Source organism: Danio aesculapii, chromosome 23, assembly GCF_903798145.1.
Source record: "Danio aesculapii chromosome 23, fDanAes4.1, whole genome shotgun sequence".
NCBI lineage: Eukaryota > Metazoa > Chordata > Actinopteri > Cypriniformes > Danionidae > Danio > Danio aesculapii.
In genome coordinates this window covers 20,112,336-20,139,588 of record NC_079457.1, presented here as the reverse complement: position 1 = coordinate 20,139,588, position 27,253 = coordinate 20,112,336, and the positions used below count along the sequence as shown (strand labels likewise).

The window sequence follows — 27,253 nt, the reverse complement described above, 5'->3', positions numbered from 1 at the left end:
TTTATTAATCAATGTAGAGAAATTTAAGGCCCTTAAAAAGTATTAAAAAGTCTTAAATGCTATTTTGCAAGGTATTTAATTTTATATAATTTTTGATTATTCAATGTATGATTGTATGCTAAAGTTGGCCTGAATTAATTCTGTGAATATTAGGATGCTGTGTAGTTTATGTAATCAATGAAATCCTACTAGATTTGACGTCATACTGCTTTGTTTATTGCAGTAACCAAGGCAACATCATTATTTCTGCACCTCTATAGGCCCCAACCTGCTGAATTAGCTAGATTTAACAGATTTTTATTCAGTATATGAATAAAGTTTTAGTTTTGGTTTAGTTTAATATTTACTAAATACACTGTAAGTTAAAATCTCACCAGTGTTAAACCTAAAGTGGTCATAAGATCTTAAAATGTATGGAAAGAGTCTTAAAAAAGGTCTTAAAAGGTATTGAATTTCACTCTCTGATTCCTGTATACGTATACTCTGTAAATTAGAATCTATTTTTGAACAGTTATTTTATAGTACAATAACATTTTACAATTTGTACACAATTTTTGATGAAATAAATGCAGCGTTGGTGAGCAGGATAAGCTTATTTTAAAACATTTAAAGACCTTACTGACCCCAAACGTTTGACTGGTAGTGTATGTCTTCATGTTTTAAATAATTTAAAGTTTAACCTTGAACTAAAATTAGAACATTTAATCAAGAGAAAACAAAAATGAAAAAAGAAGCACGACATGAGTTTTAATATTCTTTATTGATTTATAGACATTGATTTCCCCCCTCTTTTTTCCCCATGGTAACTCCAAGTTTCTCCGATACCAGGTATTTCCATAGTTTTCAGTTTGATTTAAATTACATCTATAATATTTTACTCACATATGCATCTATTGGTTGATTTCCTTATTGCAATAAACAAGAGTAGCCAGTATGAGTTGAATATTGCTACGTTCCATCACACATACTGTTTTCCCATCTGACAATTTAGTTGAAAAATAACTTTATTGGCAAGACGAGGTTTGACCAAAGCTTCTCCTTGCGCATCTGCTCCTGGAGAGGCCTGGGGTGGAATAAGGCTAAGGCTAAAATAGACTTCACCAACTAACATTACACCTGCCCTGAAAGGTTGAATAAATCTACCAAAGACAATTCTGTACAGTGATGACATTGCTCTGACTACAGGATGAACATGGTCTTTACAGTGTTGACGGATGGGACTGTGGACTGTGATGGCTTTATCACCTCATGTGTTTTCAATGGGCCATTGAACACCTGGTTTCAGACTACAGCATGTGTCAGTGCGTATAGTGTTGTTCTCCCAAAACGCTCATCTGAAATCAGCTGGAATCACTGTCCACTGATTGTTTTGATATTTAGGTTTGGGATAGAAACAGCTGATCGCAAATGGGCAGTTTAAAGGTATGGGTTACCTAAAAAATGGAAACTCTGTCATTATTTACTCACCCTCAGTGTAAAGAGGGTCATAGAATATAGACAAAAACAGTTACGTTTGGGTCAGAAAATTTAGATATGAAAACAGACATCACACAAGAATCATCAACTATTTTTATAGGCTGCACAATATATCGTTTCAGCATCGATATTGCAATGTGATCATTCCTAATAGTCACATCTCATGATATGCAATATTTATATTAAGTTTGTGTTTTTTTTGAGGCCTGTGACTGTATAATGATTTTTAAAAGAATTCAGGGATAAGAAATTGCACAGTTAAAATTGTAGGAAAAACGATAAAACACTTTATTTCAATAGTATTTTTTTATTTACTGTAGTAGTTATCTATGTTTGTAGATTTGTTTATAAGATTTCATGCAGATGCACTTTTCTACAGAATCATCCCAATCGGTCTAAAACGATCAGTTCTTTCCAAATATCTGGTGAAACTGTAGTCATATCACGATATACATTTGAAGTCAGAATTATCAGTCTCCTTTTGAATTTTATTGTATTTTTTTAAATATTAATATTTTTTTAAATATTAAAGTAAGGAAATTTTCACAGTATGTCTGATAATATTTTTTCTTCTGGAGAAAGTCTTATCTGTTTTATTTCGGCCAGAATAAAAGCAGTTTTTAATTTTTTAAAAACAATTTTAAGGTCAAAATTATTAGCTCCTTTAAGCTATTTTTTTTCTCGATAGTCTACAGAATAAACCATCATTATACAATAAATTGCCCAATTACTCTAACCTGCCTAGTTAACCTAATTAACCTAGTTAAGCCTTTAAATGTCACTTTAAGCTGTATAGAAGTGTCTTGGAAAATATCTAGTCTAATATTATTTACTGTCATCATGGCAAAGATAAAATAAATCAGTTATTAGAAATGAGTTATTAAAACTGTAATGTTTATAAATGTGTTGAAAAAATCTTCTCTCTGTTAAACAGAAATTGGGGAAAAAAATAAACAAGATGGGCTAATAATTCAGGGGGGCTTATAATCAGAAGTATATAAAGTAATAATTAAAAGACTTCAACTGTATATCGCAGAATAACAAAATATTGCAACGTTAGATTTTTCCAGCCTTTTTATACTTCGTGCATCTTTGTTGGGTGGAGTGAAACAACTTTTTTTAACATTAAGTCCCCTTTTTGTCTTAAACAATAAAGTGCAATAGTAGGTTCCTCATAGGAAAATATATTTTTAATATGATAGACCCTTAACCCCCAATGTGATATGTGCATATTATAAATAGATATGTTCCGGTTTAGACTAGGCACCGGAGGATTACCGGTTTCAAGGTTTACTGTGATTTGGAAAAGTCAGTTTTAAAATCGCTACATTTTTTTCTTTTATACCGTTCTTAAGGTATTTGTAAGTTGTTGTTTTTTTACGTGTTTTTTTTATGACTATTTAATTTAGTACTTTAGGGCAGCAGTATCTCCAGAAGAAATGGACCCTTAACATCAAAAGCTACTGGTCAGCCCACGATTCAGGATATATTTGAGAAACAAATCGCTTATAAAACAGCATCCAAGCATGCTTTAGACCTGACCTGTGCAGAGACTTACTTTATATCCAAAGAAAAGCTAGATAACCAAAGATGCCCTTTTAAGTTAGAAGGAAATCTGAGTTTTTGAAACTTTAGACTCGCGTGGGTTTCCTCCGGGTGCTCCGGTTCCCCCCCACAGTCCAACGACATGCTCTATAGGTAAATAGAGTAAACTAAATTGGCCGTAGTGTACGAGTGTAAATGTAAGCATGTATGGGTGTTTCCCGGTGTTGGGTTGCGACTGGAAGGGCATTCGATGTGTAAAACATATGCTGGATAAGTTGTTGGTTCATTCCGCTTTGGCAACCCCTGATTAATAGAGGGACTAAGCCGAAAAGAAAATGAATGAAACTTTAGATTGACATGTTTACTGTTCCAAAATATTGAAAGTGTTTCTTAAAATAAAATATATTGTGTTCAATCTTATACTGGCTCATGCCTAGTTTAGACAAAAAGAATTTAAAAGGAAAAGCTGAAAAGCATGTAGGAAGGTGAGGGTTAAAAAGACAGATCTGTTATAAGCTTTGAGATCATATGATTTTGTTGAATATTAATTTGTCTGGTTTTTAAACATTTAACAGCTAAATTTGGGCAGAAAAAAATATTTCCCATATGATGGTGGAGTTTTGCAGGATTTTTATTTATTATTTTATTAAAATGTAATATTTTCTTTTTGAAGGAAAGATGCATGAAGCTACAGCCATAACCAGATCTTACAGAAATTTGCTAATCTGTGTAAATTAGCCTTCAGTTCTCAATAATTGCCATGAAAGTGTGTCTCTTATAAATTGATATGTACCTCTAGTACATAAACTCAGCAATATGATTTCAGTTTGATATGTTGCACATCTGTATTTTTCATCATTTTGTGAGGTCCATTTTTGTTGTACTGTGACTTATTTTATTTTTATAATGTGTAATAGCTGCATAAAAAAGCTTTGTAATGACACAGAGAGTGAGCAAATGACAGAAGTTTTCTGTTTTTATGGTAAAGTCGATCCCTTCAAGGCAGATTCTTCTCATCATAAGTATTGGACGCTATATGCACATGACACGACACGATACACACTGACATGAAATTACAGCACCCTTACTAGTGCCTTGATAACTAATGAGAAATAGAGGTAAAGTTCCATCAAAGCACAATGGTGGATGCTAACAACGGTTAGCATGAAGTAATGGCATTACCATGACGTTTCCCACACAATGCAAACAATGCCACAAACAAACAAAAATGTGAACTAAGCTACATACGCAAAGGCTATGGCTGACTACACATTGTTTGCGTTCAGATATACTGTACCCTGTCCCTCGCTCCGAGATGAGAGAAGACCCTTTAATATGAAGGGTCTGTCCCCATGGGTGTCCCTTTCTTGCTTTTAAACTCCCAGCTTTTTGTACTGAAAAGGCTAATTTACTGTTTCTCTGTGGAAGAACATGGAGGCCTATTAGCAGCCATACAGAACCATTTAGAAATGCTCTTCTACAACAAATGACATAATTCAATTGCTTATTGCATTGCAATATCCAAACAACAGTAAGACATCGTCGCACTTTGCTAGTCAATGGAAGACCACCAACACGGCAGGCCTTAGTTTGATGTTTATCCATTTGTGAACTCCACTTCCTCCAGATGTATTTTCCACAACATATAGGACGCATTTCAATCCCACCCGAGTGCAGGTTTTCAATCTTCCATAGAAAAATATTCTTGTTTTTTCATTTTGTTCTCATTTTTTCTTTTTTTTCGTCAGAATTTTCACAACAATATTTGTTCAACAAAACCGTGTGCTATGAAAACAAACAAAAAAAACAACAATTGATCATAATAAAAAAACTAAAATAATAATATGCATTGCATGGCTTTAGATTCAAGACAGGAAGTTCATACCAAAAAAGGGGAGATTGCACAGTCATGTCCTCTGACCTCCTCTGCGTCTTCGCTTTCGTCATTTCGCTCTTATGTGTCCGCTGGAGTAGCTGACCTGCGGTGTCAGTTTTTTTGTCAGGATGCAGGCGTCTTGTGACACTGAACGCAGAAGTTGGACAGAAGGGGGAGGAGGCGTATTGCTTGGGGTTGCATAATGTCCACCGAACATACAGAGATAGAATGAACAGAGGAGCCTGTATATACTGTTAGTCCAAGTGTGTGCTTAGGTTTGTTGCCTTTCTCTGAGAATCAAAGAACCCGTCCGTCTTATTTCAGCATCTACCAGCAGTTACATCATCCTCTACGTACATATTTCACTTCGGAAAATTTTCAGAAGTCAACCAGCTTGGATGTACTGGACTAAACTACGCTACACAATAGAATAAATAGACGTCTACTGATTTTTCTAAGATCTAAGACAGGGGTCTGGGGTTTTTCAGACGGTTGCTCCTTGTGTTAACGGATTTAAAAGCGATCTCGAGTATCTCTTCTGCATCTTTCCATTTCTCTAGAGAGATGCTACTGTGTGAAGTCAGCTTTACGACAACACCATCTGAGCTTCTCATACTCAATGCGAGCCAGCAATCGGAAAGATTCGGGCAGCTTTCCCACAATCCCCTGATCTAAGTCTTGACATGGTGGAACTGCAATTGAGACTGTGGTCATTTCTTCTTGCAGAGACGCCAAAGCCAGACAGGACACGTTGAATACAGCAAATACTACGAGAAGCTTACTGATGTAACACGGTTTCTCAAGGTGCATAGGGTCGAGGGTGTATTGATTCAGAACAACAGGTACAGAAACATTTAACCGTGTGTTTTTTGGGGTCTCTAGAAAGTTTCGTAACTCAATCCAGCATGTCTGGCTACGACAGGACTGCTGCTACCTCACAGTATGAGTATAAATAGTGGGAAGGAACAAGGACGTCAGATGCACTCAGCATACAATATTGCTCTATTCCAGCAGTCCTTCCATTTGTCCATTTATCCACCGATGAACTAATCACTCGATCCAAACGAACGCACACTGATGGAGGAGGCAGTTAAGGGTGATGGAAAGAGGGTTGGAACGCCAGTCACACCCTCCTTCTTGGTTGCTCTCAATTTGCGCCCCCTTCTGCTTGCTTTGATGATTGACGTTATTGTTGATGAGCCGATTCTTGTCGTTGCTGTGGTGTTTCGCTATATTTTTTTGTCGTCTTCACAGTGTGCTTTAGGAGGTGAGGCTCCGGACTGGCTGTGATTGGCTAAGGGGGGTGAGGGCGGAGTCAGTACGGTGAAAACAGGATTGGCCCGTGTGAGGTGCGAATAGGCCCTGGAGCTGGTCTTAAGATGGCATGGCTGAGATGCGGAGGCTGTAGGAGGTGATGATGCGGATGGGGGGCGGGGGCTGCTGCTCTGAGAGCCAGTGGATTAGAGGAGGCGGCTGCTGCCATCGCTGCAGCAACAGCTAGGGGACTTGGCAGGAGGCCGGCGCCTAATGCTTTGGTGAGATCCTGTATGAAGAGAAACAATTTGTGACCCATTGATACCATGACATTCATGTCTTTCAGCCCATTAAAGCAGTGGTCCTCAACCACCTGGCTGCGGACCGGTACTGGTCCATGGATCACTTGGTACCGGGCCGCACAAGAAATCACTAGCTATTTCCATTTTATTTATTATCTGAGTATTCTCTCGGCTACATCTCGGTCACTTGAGCGCCCAAATTTACCCCACAAGCAGCACAATGAGTAAGAAACCGTTGTCTTTGGAAAGATTCTTTGCTAAGGGGAAAAGGCCCAGTGAAAGACCCACGAACTGCCAAAAAATGGATCCGCAACCCACTTGTTACCAAATCAAGTGAATCCACCATGGCTGTGCAAGAAGATCAACTGATGGAGATCCCAAATGACGGTGGCCTTTTAGGGGCCGTTTGCATATCACATGTTTTACCCTCCCCATTCCAACCCCAACCCCTCCAGTACATGGTAAAATTGTCAAGCGTTGACCGGTATGTGGTGATAAAAAGGTTGAAGACCACTGCATTAAAGGATTTAAACTGTTGTATTGTTGGTTAGAACCTACCGCAAGGTCAGCTCCCCTATGCTTCTTGTGTCGGCTCAGGAGAGGGTTTGGCTTTCCTGCAACGCCGTCCCGATGCCTTCGACTTGATATGTGCTGCAAACAAACGGAGTATACCAAACTTAATTAGGTAGATGTAAAACACAAATTAATATTGGTCTTTTGGGAATCATGAACAACCTGATGAGCACACAGATGAATGTTGTTTCATCAAGTATGATCACTATGACCTTTGCTTACCTGTTTAAGCTGCAGTTCTGAGTTGACCCGCACATTGCAGATCTCACAGTGGAAGGTGCGTTCCTGAGTATTGGGGTCTGTGTCTCCGCCTCCTTGCTCCCCGCTGGGCTTCGGACCTATTCGTGGGTACGACTTAATGGGGCCCAGTCCACTGCGGGCCTCCAGAATGGTTTTGTGTTTAGTGCCTGAGGAGCGCAGATAAATGATGGTTTTTGTAAAACTTATGTGAATGCATATATTGTAAAGTATGGGTTTGGGGTCTTGTAATGTTTATTATTTTTTATTATTATTATGCTTAATGAAGAGAACATAAACAGAAAACTAATATTTTATATAACAAATGTCTTTACAGTCACCTTTTAAGTTATAATGCAAAAAAGAGAATATTACACATTATGAATAGTATAATGTTATTATGCAGTAATAAAAGATGGATCAATTTAATAGATAAAAAATAACATAAAAATAAAGACAGCATTGTGACATCCAGATGTGACCACAAGAGGGCTCTAGAATCTTTCTCCTTGGCTTCCCTTTGACTGCAGCTGCTTGTGTCTGGAATGAGTCTTATTCCTGTCCATGTGTATAATACGCAGTCACACCATTCTTTTATTGGAATGTTTCACATTTGTGAATCATATCCTTTTTGATATTCATTCAGGTTACATTATTGTACAGGATAGTTTTTAAATCAAGGCGTCTGTCTGGCTTTCCATTTCAAAACCAAATTCCTCAAGTTTTTGAGATTTGTTAAATTTGGCTTCCCTCGTTACAACGAAGCTCATCAATTTTCTATATCCTGTGTTTAGAGCCACACAACACATGGTTCTCCTTAAATGTTGCGCCGTCATGTTCCTGCCCTCACAATGTCAATGAAAACACTGCTAAGATATGGACAAAAAACACACGTGATGTCCATATGCTTGGGAATTAATGTCTTTGTTTTGCTTTTAACCAACACTGGGAATGTCGACAAATTCCATTTTTCAGACCAAAACCAGACCTCGTTTTCTCCCTTTGACCAATAAGTCACCTTAAAGGGACAGTTCACCAAAAAAAGTAAATGCATTCACTATTTATTCACAACTCAAATGGTTTTAAACCTTTATGAATGTCTTTCTTTTGATAAAAATAAAGAAGATGTTTTGAAGAAAGCTAAATACCTGTAACTATTGACTTCCATAGTAGAAACTGTGGAAATCAATGGTTACAGAGAAAGAAACTCTGGGTTTGAAGCAAGTAAAGGGTGAGTACACAAAGACAGAATTGTTATTTTTGGGTGAACGATCCCTTTAAGATTACGTTTGAAGAAACAAGGCATGAAACAACCTCAAAAGATCTTTGCACTGTTCAAAATGTGCTCTTATGCAATATTTACACTTAAGATTTGTTCCAGACTATGAGCATTGCTAGTTTCTCTGTGTAATGGTCATTTGTAAATGCCATTTGAGAAATAAACAGATGAAACAGCAGTCAATAGCTGGGTCTGGACATACAGCTGCAGAGCTAGAAGTGTTGTCTGCACAACATATGATTTTATTTTTGGCCTGATCAATTCAGGGAATGGTCTGTATTGAGTCCAGATAGCTTTCCAAACCGAGGCCACGATTATAAATTTAACTTTCATCACAGAAACGCCCTGATATCACTCATAACTTGTAATGTTTACTTTAAAACGTGGTCATGTTCCAAGAGCAATGATTTCCATGTGGCTTCCATCATATCAAAGTGTGAATGTGCGCCTTTTAATTTGCCACATAAACAAGTGTCAGATACTCTATTTAAAGGCATTAATTTAGTTTGGCCTAAGGAAAAGCAGACTTTTTAATCAACGAGCTCAACATGAGGAATCCCTAATTAGACGGTATAACCATACTGAAACTATGACTGTAGATTTCCATGCTAAATAAAAGAGGAGATCAATAATAAATAGAGTTGTGTGTGTGCCTTTGCAGCAGTCTCTTCAACATCCACCTTCGTCTCTCCAAACAGGGTTGTTTGTGTTGACACAGACTGAATAATAGAGCAGAATGAGATCTGCTCAGGCATTCGATACACCAGCAGAAATCAAACACTCCCCCAAAATACTACAAGCTGCAGTGCAGTGCAAAAACTGATCTACTTTAGTTCATTTTTGTGGAGACCTTTGGGGCAAACCAAGAGGACAGGCGGCGCTGTAAAGTTGTGTATAAATCATGAGCGAGAGAAAGCTTCTGAAGACGTCTGTTTTAGAAGTAAGGGGTTTTCTGTGATGGACGTAATTGCTAGTGTTCTTTTGTGAGCTGCCTTGAGCTTGCAAAGCATATTTCTGCTGCTCCCAGAACAAGATAAATCTTGCAGACTGTTTTTAAAATAATTATGTCTTCTGAAGTAATTTGTGCAGGAATTGAGCAAGACAACCAGAAGGTCCAAATTTAACAGTTGCCAATGGCAAAGTTCAAGTAAAAACTAAATAAGGACTTCATAAATCCTGCTGTGCAGTGCATTTTTTTCCCCATTTTGTCAGCGAAAGATATCCATGGCTCTAATCCAGACTGATTTGTAAAAAATAAATCTGTTCTAAAATAAATTGAAATAAATAAATGCATAGCATAAAATCAAACTTCATGTTTAATAGAACAAGGAATGTGATATCCCTACAGTATATGGAGTGCAAACCAAAACCTAAACAAATGAACTGAACTGTTATACTCTATACCTGACAAAAATCTTGTTGCTTATCCAAGTTTTAGGAACAACAAATAATAACTTGACTTCTAGTTGATCATTTGGTATCAGAAGTGGATTATATGAAAAGCAAAGGCCTCTAGATTACGCTTATTTTACCAAAATATGATTTGAAAATATGACTTGATTTTTAATTATATAATTAGGACAGTAAGGTCTGACTTTGCTGAGACAAAATTCTTGTCACTTAACAGAACTTAATGTAGACTATAGAATATAAAGTCATGGTGTAGTTGAAAAAGAATGCATATTGTGTATGACTTCCATGAGCTTGCATGAACGACTGCATCTATTCATCTCTGCAATGACTCAAATAAAAGAAAGCGTGCTTGCAGGACTCTCAGAGTTCATCAAGATTCTTTGGATTTATCTCCAATGCCTGGTCCTTCATCTTACTGCAGACATGCTCAATAATGTTCATATTTGGTGACTGGGCTGGCCAATCCTGGAGCACATTGACCTTCTTTGCTTTCAGGAACTTTAATGTGGAAGCTGAAGTATGAGAAGGAGTGCTATGCAATATTGGACATTTATTCCAAATTTAAAATAAAAACATTTTCATTTAGAGCCATTCCTTTTAAATAAAATAAAATGGTGCCACTTTTTCAAACATGTTAAGAGTCCCCAAGCAAAAACTATCGCCACCACATAAGCAGTTACCTTAATATTACCTCATAATAGTGTTGTTTTCCTGTAATGAAAAGCTATTTCAGCTACATACCATTGCTGCATATGACGTTGGGATATCTGCAAATGACTAAAATCATAGCATATTATAATCATTCATAGTCACAGTTACATACTAGCGAGTCCCTCACAAGAAAGTCCATAAGGAGCATTTACTATTATCAATAATCTCTCTGCCTCTAAGCACCCATTGGAGACTTTTTATTGTGTAATCAGTCAGCATGTTACATTATTGAGTTCAGAAGAGCTGTCGCTAAATGAATGTTCACCTTTATTGTGGGCCTCCAGCTGGGAGAGTGAATTGACGGCCACTTTGCACAGTGAGCAGTAAAGCAGCTTCTTGGCTTTGTCCTCTTCGGTCTCAGGGTTGCTGGGAGTGACTGATGGAGCCCCAGGGGCCCCGGTGCCTGCCTGCTCTGGGTTTGAAGAGCCACAGCTGGGGGACGAAGAGTTGGCCGGAGGTGGTTGTGGTGTAGTAGGGGTGGGCAGAAGGGGACAGGCAGAAGGACCAGGGGACTCTGGGGTTGGTGGATTGGAAACTGTCATGGACCCCGGGGCCACCGCGGGTCCATTTAACTGTGGCTCTGGCCGTGTCTCATCTGGAGAGCAAAGCAAACAACAAAATGGCATTTAAATGGACTATTTATGGGAGTTAATGGGCTCTGCTGTTTCATCTTTGAAAATAACAAAGTGCTGTGCAGGAATTCAAGAGCCACAGAAATGTTTTTTTTTTTTTCCTGTAAACCGCAAACCAGGCGTACCTCAAATACCTCGTCTCAAAGTGTGCAACCCCAGCTTTTATAGACCACATAAAAATAAGTTTGCAAAAAATTGACTACATAAAACAAAATTAATTACATATGTTTGTATTTTTTATGAGCCTTCACATATTGTTCTGCTTAATTTTGTGACGTAAAATGGGAGATACTGAGCAATATGTAACCGTACAGTTTAAAGTTTTGAACTTTGCTAAATGACAAGGAGAGCAAGCAAAATCCATCATAACTGCCTAGCGTATGGCTATTGTATGTATTGTGTATATATATGCACATATTACAGAAATATTACAGTTTCAAATAACTGTTTTTTTAAATATATTTTTACATATATGCCTCTGATAGCAAAGCTGAATTATAAGCAGCCATTACTGCATTCTTCAGTATCACATGTTCTATCAGAAATAATTCTGAAATAGCAGTCAAAAGAACACCATTCATTTGTCCATATACAGTAGAAAAAGGTATTTTTAATAATTGATAAACCTTTAAAGACAGACTTGTGAGCTCTGATGGTGTTAATTGATTGTATATACTTTAGTTAAACCCATATCATTATGTGGAAGTTGTGCATAAAAACTCAACTCATGATGCTGTACAGAAAAAAATCAACCAATCAGAGAGTTGCAGTGAGCAAAGTGCATCAAGAGACTTTACCTTCACCTTCTACTTTACCTTCACCCAAAAACCACAGCGATTGACAGAATAAATTATGCTTAAAATCCTTAGATATTTATATGTATGTGCAGATTTTATACAGTCTATACACCTATAGTTTTATGGACTTGTCATTTTCAGTGCTTTATATGATTGTAATTTTCATCATTTAAGACCATTTAAATCTGCATAAAACCAAAATTTACAATGTTTACTTTGCTAGTGCATATTGTTATTCTTAAGGCGAACAACTAATCCACTGGAAACAAAACTGTTTTGTTAAACTTTAATCAAAATTTGACCTTTTCTTCTGCTCTGGAATGTTTGAGTTGGAAATACATCATCATTCTGAAATAAAAGTCTGCAGAAAATTCTGGTTCATGCTGACTTTAAGCAAAGTCCCTTTAAGGCAAGTTATTTCACTCAACAGTATGCGCAGTATGCTCGGGCATTCTGTCTGACTAGGGAAACATCAAATTCTCCAAAACTGTTTGCCAAGCTTATGATTACATTACATATTTGGAATCACTATTAAAATTAGCCATCTCCTAAGTTTAATTTCTAAAGTTCGAATCAAACAAAATCTGCATTTTTTAGGGTGCCCAAGCCAATGCGCATGCGCACTGGAAAGGAACGAGATCACGACACCAACCTCATTTATGGCAGTGTTACACATTATCACTCTCTGGATAATGCTTTGTCAGATTGCCCTGGTCTTTAATGTCCAAACTCACAACTTGGTCTTGATGGTGAATCTCCTCCAGAAATGACAGCGACTCTTCATTCGTTTGTGAGGCGTTTGAGTAGTTGCTGTCATGTAATGTGCGTTTGACAGAACAGACTGTACCTCGTGTTCATTTTATTCAGATTACAAAACCAAAAAACTTTTGTTTTCAAGTGCACTTGGTTCATTTAAAATGACAGATTTCAAGCTTTTCTTAGATATATTTCTTATTTCTTTGAAGCAAGTTTTCACTGAGGTTTATAGCGATCAATGATTGGCTCCTGTACTAGTAGGCGGAGCTGTATTCGCCATATTGACCGTTACACTTTCCCCCCCTCAAAATGATATGAGTGACACGTCTTGTGTATTCTATAGTCTTTGCTTTAAGTAAGTCTTATTTGTCTTTTGTCTGATTTTTATTTACTTATTTGCTTCAGGTCAACATTTGTAATGTTGCAAATCTCTTAGCTGTTTTTTTTTGCTGGTAATCACTTTGGTAGAGATTGTGTGCTTTTTTGAGCATTTTTTTTATGAAGAGAGATTTAATATAAATGATTTGTGACATTATAAATGTCTTTACTGTCACATTTAATTAATTTAGTGCATTCTCGCTGAATAAATTCATTTGCCAGGTTTTTTTTTTTAATCACAATAAATGTACAATGACAATACAAACACTATGCCTGTGTGTTTTGGAAAATCAAACCCATAGTCCTGGCAGTGCTAGAATCAGTTAACTTACAAAATGTGCAATCGTTTTGACATTCACACTAAACTGGAAGCGGCACATTACACTGTTCCAGCTGTCACATTCAGTAAAAAAAAGAGGGTTTTCTTTCCCCACTATATGAGAGAACTAAAGGGCAAACAACCAGCCCACACATTATGGCATCAGTAAGACTACAAACAAGCATCTCTTGGGCTGGAAAATAAGCAGTGACTTCACCACTCAATTTCCTTAAAGAGATCAGCTTTTTGTAATTTTACAAACATTTGACCACAACGTCTTACATAAACCCAGTCATTCCAATTCAATTTCCCTCTTCCCCAGAAACATACCATTCACCATGGCATTTGAAGTTCAACAGCCACTTCAGTGGTGGCAAATCCTGAATGGCAGGTGGATAAGAGCTGGTTAGAAGCAACCAGATCCTTCGTTTAACAAAGTTTCCCGGCAGATTTCTCAGTGTCGTTCTCTGTTTGCAGAGCAGATGAGAGGCTGCGCTGTATTTCTTTAGGGCTTGAGCTCCTGTCAGAGCCTCATAAAGATCATCTGGATCAAAGTACAGGGTGATGACATACTGCTCCTTTGGAAGATACAGGATGTTACAGCAAACCACATGACCCTTTAAAAAAACACCAAATATAGATCAGCGCTTCGTCCAATAGCTTTTACAAGAAGGAGCAGACCATGTGGTGCAGGTGTGGTTCAGAAATGCCTGAACTTTTAACTCTGAGCTAATATTCCCAGTGCTCCTTTTTCCATAACACTCCCCATTCCCTTACAAGCCGCTCCTTCTAACAAACACACACGCACTCGCACACTCAGAAAAATGCTGGTTTGGCTTTATGCATGTGGTTTGTATTAGCAGATCTTGGCCGAGGGGGTGGAGGAGCGTGTGTGTAATGGGGGATTTCAAAATCCTCCATCCTCTGGATGTTTGCCATCCACCACCATCATTGACATGCCCTCCATGTTTGCTGCAATGTGTGACCGTCTGCCCTCCATTTATTCCTGCTCTGCATATTTCAAAGTGCGGTTACAGAACATGCACTCTCAGAGGACTCATATTTAATGTCGAAATTAACTCGCGTCTTCCTTCCACTGCTGAAGGAGTCAGATGCTGTAAACACAATAGCTAGTAATGATGTAAATATTTTCATCAGGGTTCAGAGGTCCAAAAGAAAGCCCAAATATTATGGTCTAATACTGCTTTTAACATGCAACTTTAGCAAACAAACAGTGGCAATGGAATCATGGGCTCCATAAAAAATGGTGAAGTGCTGGATGGGATGCCGCAAATTCCTTTGGTCACATTTAATTTAAAAGTACAATTCTCACTAATAACAAACCTTTAACTCTGACTTTAAACCCATTAAACCTCTAATTTGCTGCTTATTAAAAGTCATTAAGTTACTAGTTGGGACTATTGGGTTGGATTAAGAATAAGAATAAGATACTGTAAATTATGTGCTAATAAACAGTTAATTTTTTAACAATAGGCAGATAATAAGCCAGTAGTTAATAGTGAGAATTGGTAATTAAACTAAAGTGTTAAGCTAAACTTTTTTGTTGCTGCGGTGTAAAATATTAAATATTACATTTCATTTCATTCAAGAGCCTATTCCCACCAAGGCTGCATTTACCTTATAAAAATAGTAATGCATAATAGTAATACTAATTTCTATAATGATATTTGTATTAATACTCAGCATATTGGCATAAAATACAGCATATCAGATATGCTGTCCTTCTGATATACTAATAACAATGCAGTTATTGATATGCGTGCAAAAACTCCTTTTATACACACCTCCACATAATATTTGTTTTCTTATTATAACACACAACAGCATTGACAGGTCATTTTAACCAATTGGAAAAAAGCTTTGTGTTAGGGCTGCACAATACATCGTTTCAGCGTTTATATCACAATGTGATCATTCGCAATTGTCAAATCGCGAGTATATGCAATGTTGAGTCTGGATTATAATTTATTATTTCGCAAGTGGTTTTTAATGCCTGTTACTGTGTGAGGGTTTTACAAGCATTCAGACATAAGAAATTGTACCATTTGTAGTTTTGAAAAATGAATAGCGATTAAATTTTAATTGAATTGTTCATAAAACGAAGATTATTGTGCATTTAATTATTCAATTACTGCATACCTGAATACATTTCGACTTCCTCTGAAAACAATAAGACACTGTTTATTTCATTTGTATCTTTTTCTCTCTTAAATTTATCTGTGCTTGTCGGTTGTTTATTATGTTTTATTAACTCCCTTACAGAATCATCTCTTATAACTTATCCCTTTCCTTTATATTAGGTTATATTAAGTTTGCACAATTAAAGGCGTGGCCACTGGAGTGACAGCTAAGTCTCGCTGGTCGTGGTCACTTTACCTAAGCTGATTCCGGCTGATTAGCCGTTGACCTCAGCATATACAATGTATTTTGTTTTATTTATTGTGATTTTACACAGTCAATTGCCTTTTAGAATTATTTCTTACAATTATCATATATGATAATATGATAATACAATTATCATATATAATAATAATATGGCATGCTGTGTGCACTTTTTTTTTTCTCACAAACCATTCACATGGCCTCCATTTCCCAGGCGAGTGAATAAATATACTTATGTTCTCTCTTGTCTTATATACTTGTATACCATATCTATAAATGTATTTGTTATATTTAAGATAATTTATCATTCTCTTTGGAACTTGAATGCACTTCAGAATCTGACAGATTGATTAGCTATAGACTATAAAACGGTCATCTGAAACGTTGTCATACAGTGTTATGCCTGGATTTCATAAATAGCCTTGCATTTACTAATACAGACCATATTTGAAGTATTTGGAAGTAATTCATGTTTTCCTCTTGTAAAAAAAACGTCATAAGAACAATGCTTAGTGGCTCAATGTATTAGTGTTTTAAAAAGACTAAACACTTTACTGATATAATGTACAACCAAGCACATGTGATCAGAACACAAACGAGTTGCAGGTAATGAAGTATTAAGCGTTTCTCCCAAAGAAAAGCCTGTCTAAGCAAAATGCTAGCAGGCATCTGTAGCTCCGATCACGCTTCACCTCCTTGCCCTTGTTTGATCACCCCCAGTTGGAGGGATGACGCAAGAACAAAATGTCGCCGGTTGGCCCACTTGTAGCTTCATTTGCGCTCTTCAGATATCTATGGATGACGTCACGGATACTATTCTTTTTTACAGTCTATGGTTCCACACAATCGATTTGAGTTGGGACAACATGAAGGAATTAAGTAGTTTTTTTATTAATTTAAGTGGGTTGAACTTAAAACAATTAAGTTGTATAAAAAAAAATCCAGAATTGTGTTGTTTCAGCTCAATTTATATCAGTAGTTTGAACAAACAGCAAACGTCATTTTTTGAGTGCATCTAATGAATTCATATCACAATGTATATTGCAGAATAAAAGAATATTGCAATGTTAGATTTTTCCAATATCGTGCAGCCCTACTTTGTGTGTATTAGTTACATCACTGCTGTGTGTTTTATTCCATCAATTGACGGGAGCTTAAATGATGCCTGTGCATTCAGTAGAATTATGATTGCTTAGTTACAGACATAACCTGAACCCGCACCAACAATCTCTCAGTTACCAGACAGTAAATTAAACCTGTTATTAAAGCTGCTCTAGTTTCACAGCCGGTGAGCTATAGCAGAGAAAATGGCATGTGACGTAGTGAAGCAGGGGTTTGGTTGTGACCAGTTCAGGTGGATCAGATGATGGAGGGGTCAGGTAGAAAAGAGACCGGCCTTTACTCCAGTCCTACCCTGCCTATCATCAAAAATTAATGAGCCCTGAAACGAGACGCCCCAATGAGAGTTGGGACTTATTAATTATGGAGTTGTGTGTGCATTCATTCACCCTGCTCAGGCCGCTGTTTCCCAGATGCAACATCCATTAGAGCAGGCCTGTTTACCAAACGTTTCTCATCGTTTTTTATAGTCTGCATGTAAGAGTGGTGATTCTGCCACTGTAGTTCAATATAACAGTGTTGCCAGAGATAGAGAAAGAAATTTAATGGCACTTATGCTGTGAAATATGGAGGGCCAGATGAGTGTCGTGCAGCCTTCTGTGTCTGTACAATCTCCAGATGTGTAGAATGCGACTGCTGGAGATGTATGGCTTCATTAAACAGACGACTGTGAAGAAGTGGATCTTTGGGACAAACTGAAAGAGCTAAGATTGTTCAGTGCCAAACCTCCAGTGCATCCTGCCAAATCTCCAGACTATTACTGGCCACGTTAGCCACATTCAAGTCTTATAACAAACCCTTGGTCCCGTAAAAGTGTCCCTACAACAGAAAATTTTAAGCTAAAAATATAGAGTAAGCAAACATCATAATTAAACAAGCCACAGCTGAAATTCCTTGTAAAAGAAAAAAGCGAAAAATCCATGCAAGTATTATTCTTTTTCAGGTTTGAATAGTTCTGCCATAGGCTGGACCAAGGCAACATTTATTTATTATTGTATACATTTAATACAATTAAAATGAAATTTTTAATGTTTTAATATATTTTTAAAGGTCATTTATATTAAAGCCTGTTTCACACTGCAAGCGTGAGCAGCACATGTTTTTTTCGCGTCCATGTTAACAGATTAGAGCTTTTATGCCGCGCGCGCAGAAGTATCGTGTCAGCACGAGGCGTGAGCATTACTTACGCTCAATTAATGTAACAGTGATTAAAAACGATTAAAAACGGCAACAAATATTTATTTGGACCCGAACTACAAAAACAAATTTAAAACTATTTTGGTATTAGTTTTGCTTAAGTTGCACACTAGTTTGATCATATATAAATATCATTATAACTATACTGTATAAATATTATTATAACTTTAGGCCTACATCCTGACAATCACAAACAAAATCACATGATATCACAGGCGATTGTCTTGTGACCGAATGCACCTGAAAAGAAATGAATGACACTATAGAGCTTGAGAAGCATACAGTTCTTTAGGATCTAAATAATTTGTAAAATAAAGACTTGCAGGTTAAGGAAACAGCATAGGAGGAAGTTGCAGCGGGCCTTGGTGCAGATAAAACAGTTTAAAAAAAGTGTATTTATATAGATAGGTAACTAGATAGAATAGACAGAGATAGATTGTTCTGTGCAGCAGCTGCCTCATTTGGTTGATCTAAAAACATTTGGTTGTTTTTAAAAATGGGGTGAACTAACACTTATAATATAATATAATATAATCCAATATAATATAATATAATATAATATAATATAATATAATATAATATAATATAATATAATATAATATAATATAATATAATATAATATAATATAATATAATATAATAATACATAATTGGGAGAAGGTAGTCAAGGAAACACCTAAAAGGCAACTGAAACTCTATAAGCACCGTTAAGGTGACTCCACTGAGTCTGAGTATTGTCTTTCCACCTCTACGAAGATGCTGGCTCTAGTGATGCATGAAAGAAAATCATCAATAAATTATATCTGCGGCAGCTGAGGTCCAACACGGCCTAGTGTTTCTCATGAAGCGTGGGAATGCTCCTCTTGAGCTTTCACATAAACCCCACCACACACTAAGCAAGAAGTGTAGACAAGTATGATAAAGTGATTAGGCCCAAGTACAGAGCCCTGATGCATCCCCAATATCAGGTCGCATGCTTTTAAACTCACTCTTAACTGCATAGGGAGGGTAAAAAGGCAGAAGTGAAGAGAAACACGCCCAGTGAACTTTTACGAAATGTCTTTACACTGTACAGTCTCGTACATACAATCTTTTCACATGCTGGGATTGTAATGTCCAGATGGACCTGCAGCTGTCAGGACTCTAGGGGTTGGCAGCTCAATGAAGGCTCTGTTCTGAAACTAGTATTATAGGAAGGCATCAAAACAAAGCGATTGTGGGGATACACAAATAAGAGGGGACCAGGCCCGCTAGGGGTCGGGGTCACTGGAGCAAGCTTGGACGGAAAACGACATTCTTTCATATGTATCTGGTTTCACATTTAGATCATGGCCAGTTTGTTTTGGCTCTCTCCCGCTGGAATTCTTTCTAGGCCTAAGGACTATAGACAGTTTTCTCCGGACAGACAAATCCCTCAGTGAGAGATACAGCTATACTGTTCTCCTCCACCCTCTGTGACAAAGCATATGAACATTATAAGAGGGAGATGGAGGAAAAATATCCGGTCATTCTGTAAACTAAACAATATAAAAAGAAATTATTTAAACAATGTAAACTCAGCAACTCTGATAAAAGACTTTGATAAAAATGGTTTCTTGAACGCACAGTATCCAGACACAGATTAATTTACTGTCAATGTAGAACACTACATTTAATTTATTCATCTAAAATGTGTCCGATATTGTGTTATACAGCTTATTCGGTTTCATGACCACTTGGCTCTAGATTTGAGATGTGCTAAAAATAGTTATTTTAAAATTCCAAGTTGCAGAGAAGCTCTTAAGAATAAAACCTAACAGAGGCTTTAAATCAATGTCTTTAATATGGATTTATTTTGGCATAGTGGTAGTTTAAAGATGAAATTCAAACACTTGTTTAAAGCTACTCATAAAACCTCAATCAGTTGTTGGGTTCCTCTCATTCCTGATGCTTTTACAAAGATGGACATTGACATTAACAGGAGAATGGAATGTTCAATGAGCGGAGAAATAAAGTGCAGAAGGAAGAATAACAGGCACAAGAGGGAGTCACCCACTCTCTGACAGTTCATAAACCCAGCAACCCCAATTCATCTCACCATCATCACGATCTGCCAACGTTTAATCACTTCTCATTAAACAAGATCAACTGTGATGTTTCCCTTCTGCCCTCCAAGCTAATCCTCAAGCCTCCCAACTTTTTTATATCCACCATCACCATCTCTCGCCCACTACTTGTCCTCTACTCCATCCAGCCATCCTAATCCCAAAGTTTATTCTGATGCTGAGACAAATGGGCTTCTAATACCTAATAACCCTGCACAGCTTTATAAACACATCAGCAAAGCCTTCCCAATAAAGCTGTATAACAAGCAGTGACCGTCAAAGTCACACCATTTAGTGGTTTCACCAAGACTTCCTCAAGATGTTTCAACAAGGAATGCACCATTTCATACACTGGCTATTTTAAATCTTGCACTGGGACTAAGGGATGTTGTCTTTGTCTCTTTCTGTTAGTGTACAATTGGGGCTGTAATTGCTCTCTGAAATACCCCAGACCTTTAGCATTGGGAATAGGCGTTTGGCTGAATCTGGAAGAGTGAGGTCAGACCACACACTTGGAGAAAATTGAATTTTTGTGGCTCTTTATGTTCTAGTTTTGACTCAGGGAGTCATTTAGGGTGTTCTTGCTGTTCATTCTTATCTTTTGAGAATTTCTGAGCAGAATAGACTGTATTGTTTTATGATTGAGAGCTTCATTTTCTATAACGCAGGCCATGTTTACATGTGGTCTTAAGATTCATTTTTTGTCAATCTGAACAGTTTTAAGTTTGTCAACTTCCAGAGGTAGTTGAAAATGTAGTCAAATTCATTCAGATATCCACAAAAGACCACCTACTATCCAAATAACAGTGCTCATTCCACATTTCAGGACTTGTTGTAGAAGCAAACTAACCAGAAATGTCAAAAATGTAAAAAAACAACAAACAAAAAAGTGTTATACCTGCTGCTGCATGTACATTGCTTTCTTTGTATTCATACATTTGCAATATTAGATCAAAACATACGTAAAAGCTCAAATCTGCACCCATTAACTGGTACGTGGCTAAAATACATGGAATGCTGCCCATAATGGACAAATCAGGTGGGTGTAAACTGTAATGTGCCTCTCGTCTTGTGATCGTCTACAATTGACAAAAACACATATTAATACCAGGTGTACACAGGTTATTCCTCCGTGTGTGAATGTAGAAAACCAGACGTGCATGTTTTACAGTCAGTATATTCTCAAGCTCTCACCTGTTTTGCTGGGGTCAGTGTCTGGGATGGTCGGCAAGGCTCCGGTAGGTGAAGGGCAAGAGACAGGGCCAGGAGGAGTTTTGTCATTCTCTTGCGTGTCTCTTGCGGGTCTCTTGGAGGTCTCAATGCCCTTCACTCTCCTAGCATGACGATTCCCCTTGTAATGAGCTTCTGCCTGACTCTGAAAAAAATACAAAGATGATGCTGCTTAAACACTGTTCCAAAATTCACAAGGAGATGCACACAAACAAAACAGGTGGAGTTATTATGTTTTTGAAGGCCAGGACACATGCTGTATTTGTCATCTGGATGTTCTATCTAGGAGTCATAAAATGAGCTTAGACGCACATGCTTGTCCCATGACACTGATGCCACATGGTATCCATTTCCTGAACCTGAACATTGACTGACTCTACTGTAAATGCCTGTCTTTCGGCGGTCTTTTCAGCGTGAGTACAGATCACCGAACACACACCCAGGGAGCAGTTGGGGGTTCAATGCTTTGCTCTAGACTTGAGCCATGGTATTGAGGCACCGTTTACACAAATACATTTTAGTTTTAAAACTGCATTTTAGAATGAAAATGATCCACACCTAGCGTTTCTGAAAAGATCTCCATCCACACTACACTGCTGAAAATGCACATCACGTGACCACACACACACACACACACACACACACACACACACACACACACACTGACATGCGCTGTCTGAGCTCCAGGCAGTCGGCGGGTGCTTTGAATACACCTCCCCGGGTGAGAGAAGTGCAGGTCGGACAGTTCATCAAGGACCTTCCACTGGATTTCAACTCACTATAGTTGTTAAACATGATATTTAATAAATCTCTATCTAATGGTCTTTTGAATCTATTACTTGTTTTCAGGTAACGTGTTTTACTAAGTGCAAAGATAAGTTATTATATTAAGTATAATATATTAAGTATTAAGTGTATGTAACCACATACACTGATTCTGCATATTGACTGATTGCTTTTAAAATGGTCATTATTGATTATTAAAACTGATATTCAGCAAAAGAGAGGGTATGTTTCGTATTTTTCAAAGAAAATGAAAGGAGGCACTTTTGTTATAGGCTCCGTTTTGTTATAAATATGCATACAGTGAAGAAATATGAAGCTACACGATGCCTCAACATTTTTAGTGTCTGTTAAGTTAATATCAAAGTGAAAATATAGTCAGTTCCTTATGTCATGTTTTTATTTTATTGTTGAGATAGTGAAACTACATAGCCAGGGGGATGTGAATGAGGTAATAAAGTAGCCTACACTGTTCCCTTTGAAGATTTACCCAACGTGTCCTTGGGAGTTTGTTTTTCAAATCAAACTTGCGATGTCTGAACTTAAAAAGGGTGCAAGACTAAACTTAATGCACTGAATATTAAGAAAAGAGCCCAATCAGATCGTTTTCCCCCATCCACACTGACAGGAGTATTTTAAAATGAAAACGGCCTCTTGAGCATTTTCAAAATGCTCTGTTTTCAGAGCGTGGAGTTTGAGCTCAGGTAGATCTCGAGAACTGCCCTGCTGTAGTAGCTAATGAACAGATAGTGATTGCTCTTAAGAGATAACTACTTACTATATGGATGTCTATGGGGCCGATTTGGATTAGTCAATTAACTTAAGTTGCATGTTTTTGGACTGTAGAAAGAAACTGAGGAACCCAGGGGAATCCCACGTGAGCACAGGGAGAATGTGTAAACTCCACACAGAAACGTTGGCTGGCTTGGTAAGGATTAGAACCAGTGACGTTCTTGCTGTGAGGCAACAGTGCTAACCACTGGGCCACCGTGCCACCCATCTAGGAAAGGAGGAGGAGTTGAGGTGGAAGGGAGGATTCTTCAAAATGAAGATGGCTGTTATATGGAACTTAGGGTATTTATAGTGGCTTAGAAATCGTCTGATTGGTGAATCATAAACTGGATAATGCGAGACCAGCCTCAAGTAATCATAAGCATGTGATCCTCTCGAAATTAGTTTATAAATAAACTTCACCTAGTGTATACAGGGCCTGGGGGTGGTGAGATTATTTACTCCCTCCCACAATCCCAGTGCTGGGAATTCGAACCTGCAACCTTCTCATCACAAGTCCATCTCTCTAACCATTAGGCAAGTTTCCATGGTTCCATTTAAAAACACTGCCTATGTGTATAAGAAGAAATGAATGCACTCAAGTCAAAATAAGACCATGGTTAAGTGAAAGAATATGTTTAGCTCCCAGAGCGGTCACTGCATAAACAGCACAGAACCAAAGGAAATACAAAACAGTTGACTATAATGAAGCTCTAATCTGCATAAACAGTTCCACTTCTTCTGTGGCTCAGTCTAGTCCTCTCATCGATCACACTGACTCGACCTCAGCAGGAACCCACTGTGAGATATTTCCAGAAATACTGTCGCATGTGGTCTCCATCCTCGTTACAGGGGAGCGTCGCTTCAAACAGATCACCTAGCAGCAGCTTCCCAAAACACAGTGTGTCCCATCAGGACAAACATGATGATTATTAAGTGGGCGGATTATCTGCTGTGTGAAACTGAGAATGAGTTGACAACAGTTGCTGCAGACACTGGGAGCAGAACCAAGAGTCTCATACCAGAGTGTCATCCAGGGCTTAGACCATCACCACATTAAAAGAGGAGAGGACACTCATGGTAATGCTGGAGATTAAGACAGCCAGGACTGGGCCTTTGAGACAGTTCGGGCACACTTGACAGCATTTGGTTTGCCCCTCCTGTCTGTTGTGGGCTGTAATTGGTGATGACAGAGCCTTATATAGCTGGTGGTCTGTAATCGAAGCCTTCAGGGGTTTGAAGAAGCTGCCTGTCTAAAGCACACAGGAAACCGAGGAGGATGTGGGGAAAGAAGCACTAAAGAAGCAGAGATCTTTGGGATTAAGGAGGAAAGAGGATAAGAAAGTGATGTGGTTCAAGCGGAAATTAGATGAAATCTTGGCGGATGTGGAGTTAAAGACCAGGTGGAGGTCACACTGACATGCAAAACATATATCGGTTAATGAATGTCAAACTAGTAGAGAAAAATGCAGAAAAAAGGAGTTCAAATCCAAGAACAAATGAGAAACACAGTGCACACCATTGCCAAGTGCACGCAACAGACTCAAACAGTCTAGGACGGTAATCACAACCATAAGTTACAGGGATGTCACAACTGGAGTGTCCAAGATTTTTTTTTCTGAACATTCTATGGCAAGGGAGGGGAATCGTAAGGAATCTGACAGGTTTTGTGCTAGTTCTAGTTCCACTTTATGATTCCAGTTCCACTAACAATTATTTTAGTACTTGGAAGGACTTTGTTTTTCTAAAATATTTATTGGAAAGTGCATTTACACACAACTAGGGATGTTCAATTCCAAACTTTTTAGAATCACCCCTGTTGTTGCGATTCTTTACACTCAAACGCCCCTGTAGTAAATAAGCTAAAAGGAAGCTTAAGCAAACACACCACATTTAAGCATTTTTATAACTGTTTCTAGTTTCTGTAGTGCAAGCTTGTAATGTCCCATACCATATAGATGAGTGGGCTTAACAAACCACCTGTAGAAAAGACACCCTCTCATCTCTCTGACTCTTGCACCAGGCTGTGCATTTGGACTATAGACACTTTCTAAATCACTCCATGTCTCTTGGAAATATTGTTCATTTCAAATTGTGCTTCATTCAGGTGAGTGGGCTTGACAAACCACCTGTAGAAACACTCTTCTCTCTTATGCACCTGACACTTTATCTAAACTCCATACAAGAACTTAATAATAATAATAATAATATTAATAATAATAATAATAATAATTCCCTACAATTATATATCGCTTTTCTGGACACTCAAAGCGCTTAACACATTTTTGGGGGGGAATCTCCACCACCAGTGTGCAGCATCCACCTGGATGATGTGACTGCAGCCATATTGTGCCAGACCGCACACCACATACCAGCTGTTTGGTGGAGAGGAGTGATAAAGCCAATTATGAAATGAGGATGGTTAGGATGAGGAAAGCGATGTTTACTATGACTGTACCACAATCATGTTGCACTGCTTGCTTCAACCTTAAATAACTCTTGCACAATATTAAACCTTAAATACCTCTTTTGCACAATATTAAACCTTTGCACAATATCCTGCACAACATTGTTCAGTATCATGTAAATGTACTTTAATAGCCTGTCATTTGTTCATAGTTTGGAATCTTATAGTATATGTATATGTCGTTATGCATAGTTTTTTTTTAATCGCTCTTACAGTAAGTCCAGTGTTGTTTTTGTATTTATGATTAATTAAACGTGATATTTCATTTCTCTGTATGTCTACACATGTAGTTGAATGACAATAAATCTCGACTTGACTTGAAATGTGTGTATTTCTGCCAATAGTACTAGGACCTATGAAAAAGGAATCTGACAACAATGATTGGGCTTCAAATTTTCGATTAGCTAAAAAGAATAGGCTAATAATGGTTATTTGTTCTGGAGTCACTAATTGGTTTACCTAGTTGCACTATTTATTTTTATTTTTCGGTTCACAAAAAATATCGTAAGAATCATTAATTTTGTTACGTTTTAATACTACCCTGTTCATGTTTTTTTTTTTTTTAGTAGTACATTTCTTTGTCAAATATTTCTGCATTGGTGGAGAACGTACATTTGAGCAGTCTTTCCATCCAAAGATGCTAATTAATTTTATGCGCAAAACTGGAATATCGCATAAAAGATATGCGAATGAAGCAAAGTTTCCAACCAACGAGTCAAAGAGAACAAAATCATCACTTCCTGATTATCTGGCGCCAAATATCAAAAGTAAAAAATGAACTTGCTGCAGTAGGAGAAGCTGCTTGAATCTTTTCTTCATTTCAAGAGTTCACACTTTGATGATTGATTATGAGCAAGTTTGGCATGCTGTCCTGGGAGAGAGCCCTTAGCTCAAAAGTTCCTTGAGCCCTGAGCTCCCTCCCGTTTGCAGGGCGAGAGGGGAGCTTTGAGCTCAGGTAGATCTCGACAACTCCCCCCTGTTTGATAAGAGCTGATGACTAAAATAATTGCTATGAAGAAATATGCTGCTGCATCAGAGTTTGACTGTAGTGCTAAATTTAGATTGATCAATTCACTTGTAGTGCATGTTTTTGGAATGTGGGAGGAAACTGGAGAACCCGGGGAAAACCCACACGAGCACGGGAAGATCATGCAAACTTCACACAGAAACGACAGCCGACCTGTTAAAGGACTAGAACCGGTGACATTCTTGCTGTGAGGCAACAGTGCTAATCACTGGGCCACCGTGCTGCCCTATGAAGGAAAAGGTGGAGGAGTAGGGGTGGAGGGGTGGGGGATTCTTCAAATCGAAGATGACTGTAGTGAGAAACCCTGGCTATTTATAGTGGGTTAGGAATAATCTGATTGGTGGATCATACATAGTTAATGCAGAACCAGCCGTGTTCAATCATAATCACGTGATCCTCTTGAAATTAGTTTATAAATAAACTTCACTTAATAAATGACTTGTGCTTCAGAAGAAAAATGCTGGCACGCAATGAACGCATGGTGCCGTTTAAAGGCGTGAGATTCTGGAGGTCATTAATAATATAAAAACAGTAATACTGAAATGGTTAAGGCTTTTAAGAATGACCAAAACAACATTTCAGATGTTTTACAATGTGGTCAGCCAGCTGGTTTGTCCATTCACAC

The 27,253-nt window shown here is 37.9% G+C and overlaps 1 protein-coding gene across 3 annotated transcripts in view; it reads right to left on the bottom strand.

The window, feature by feature from the left end:
* Positions 1-741: 741 nt before the first annotated feature.
* Positions 742-27,253, bottom strand: part of znf385a (zinc finger protein 385A) — a 145,016-nt gene continuing 118,504 nt past the window's right edge. For all 3 annotated transcript variants that reach the window (XM_056448852.1, XM_056448853.1, XM_056448856.1), the window contains 5 exons: positions 21,545-21,725; positions 10,932-11,261; positions 7,249-7,433; positions 7,012-7,104; positions 742-6,440 (listed from right to left, as the gene is read on the bottom strand). In XM_056448852.1, the coding sequence (XP_056304827.1) occupies positions 6,213-6,440; positions 7,012-7,104; positions 7,249-7,433; positions 10,932-11,261; positions 21,545-21,725 (1,017 nt within the window). In that variant the 3' untranslated portion in view covers positions 742-6,212. The remainder of the gene's footprint in view (positions 6,441-7,011; positions 7,105-7,248; positions 7,434-10,931; positions 11,262-21,544; positions 21,726-27,253) is intronic.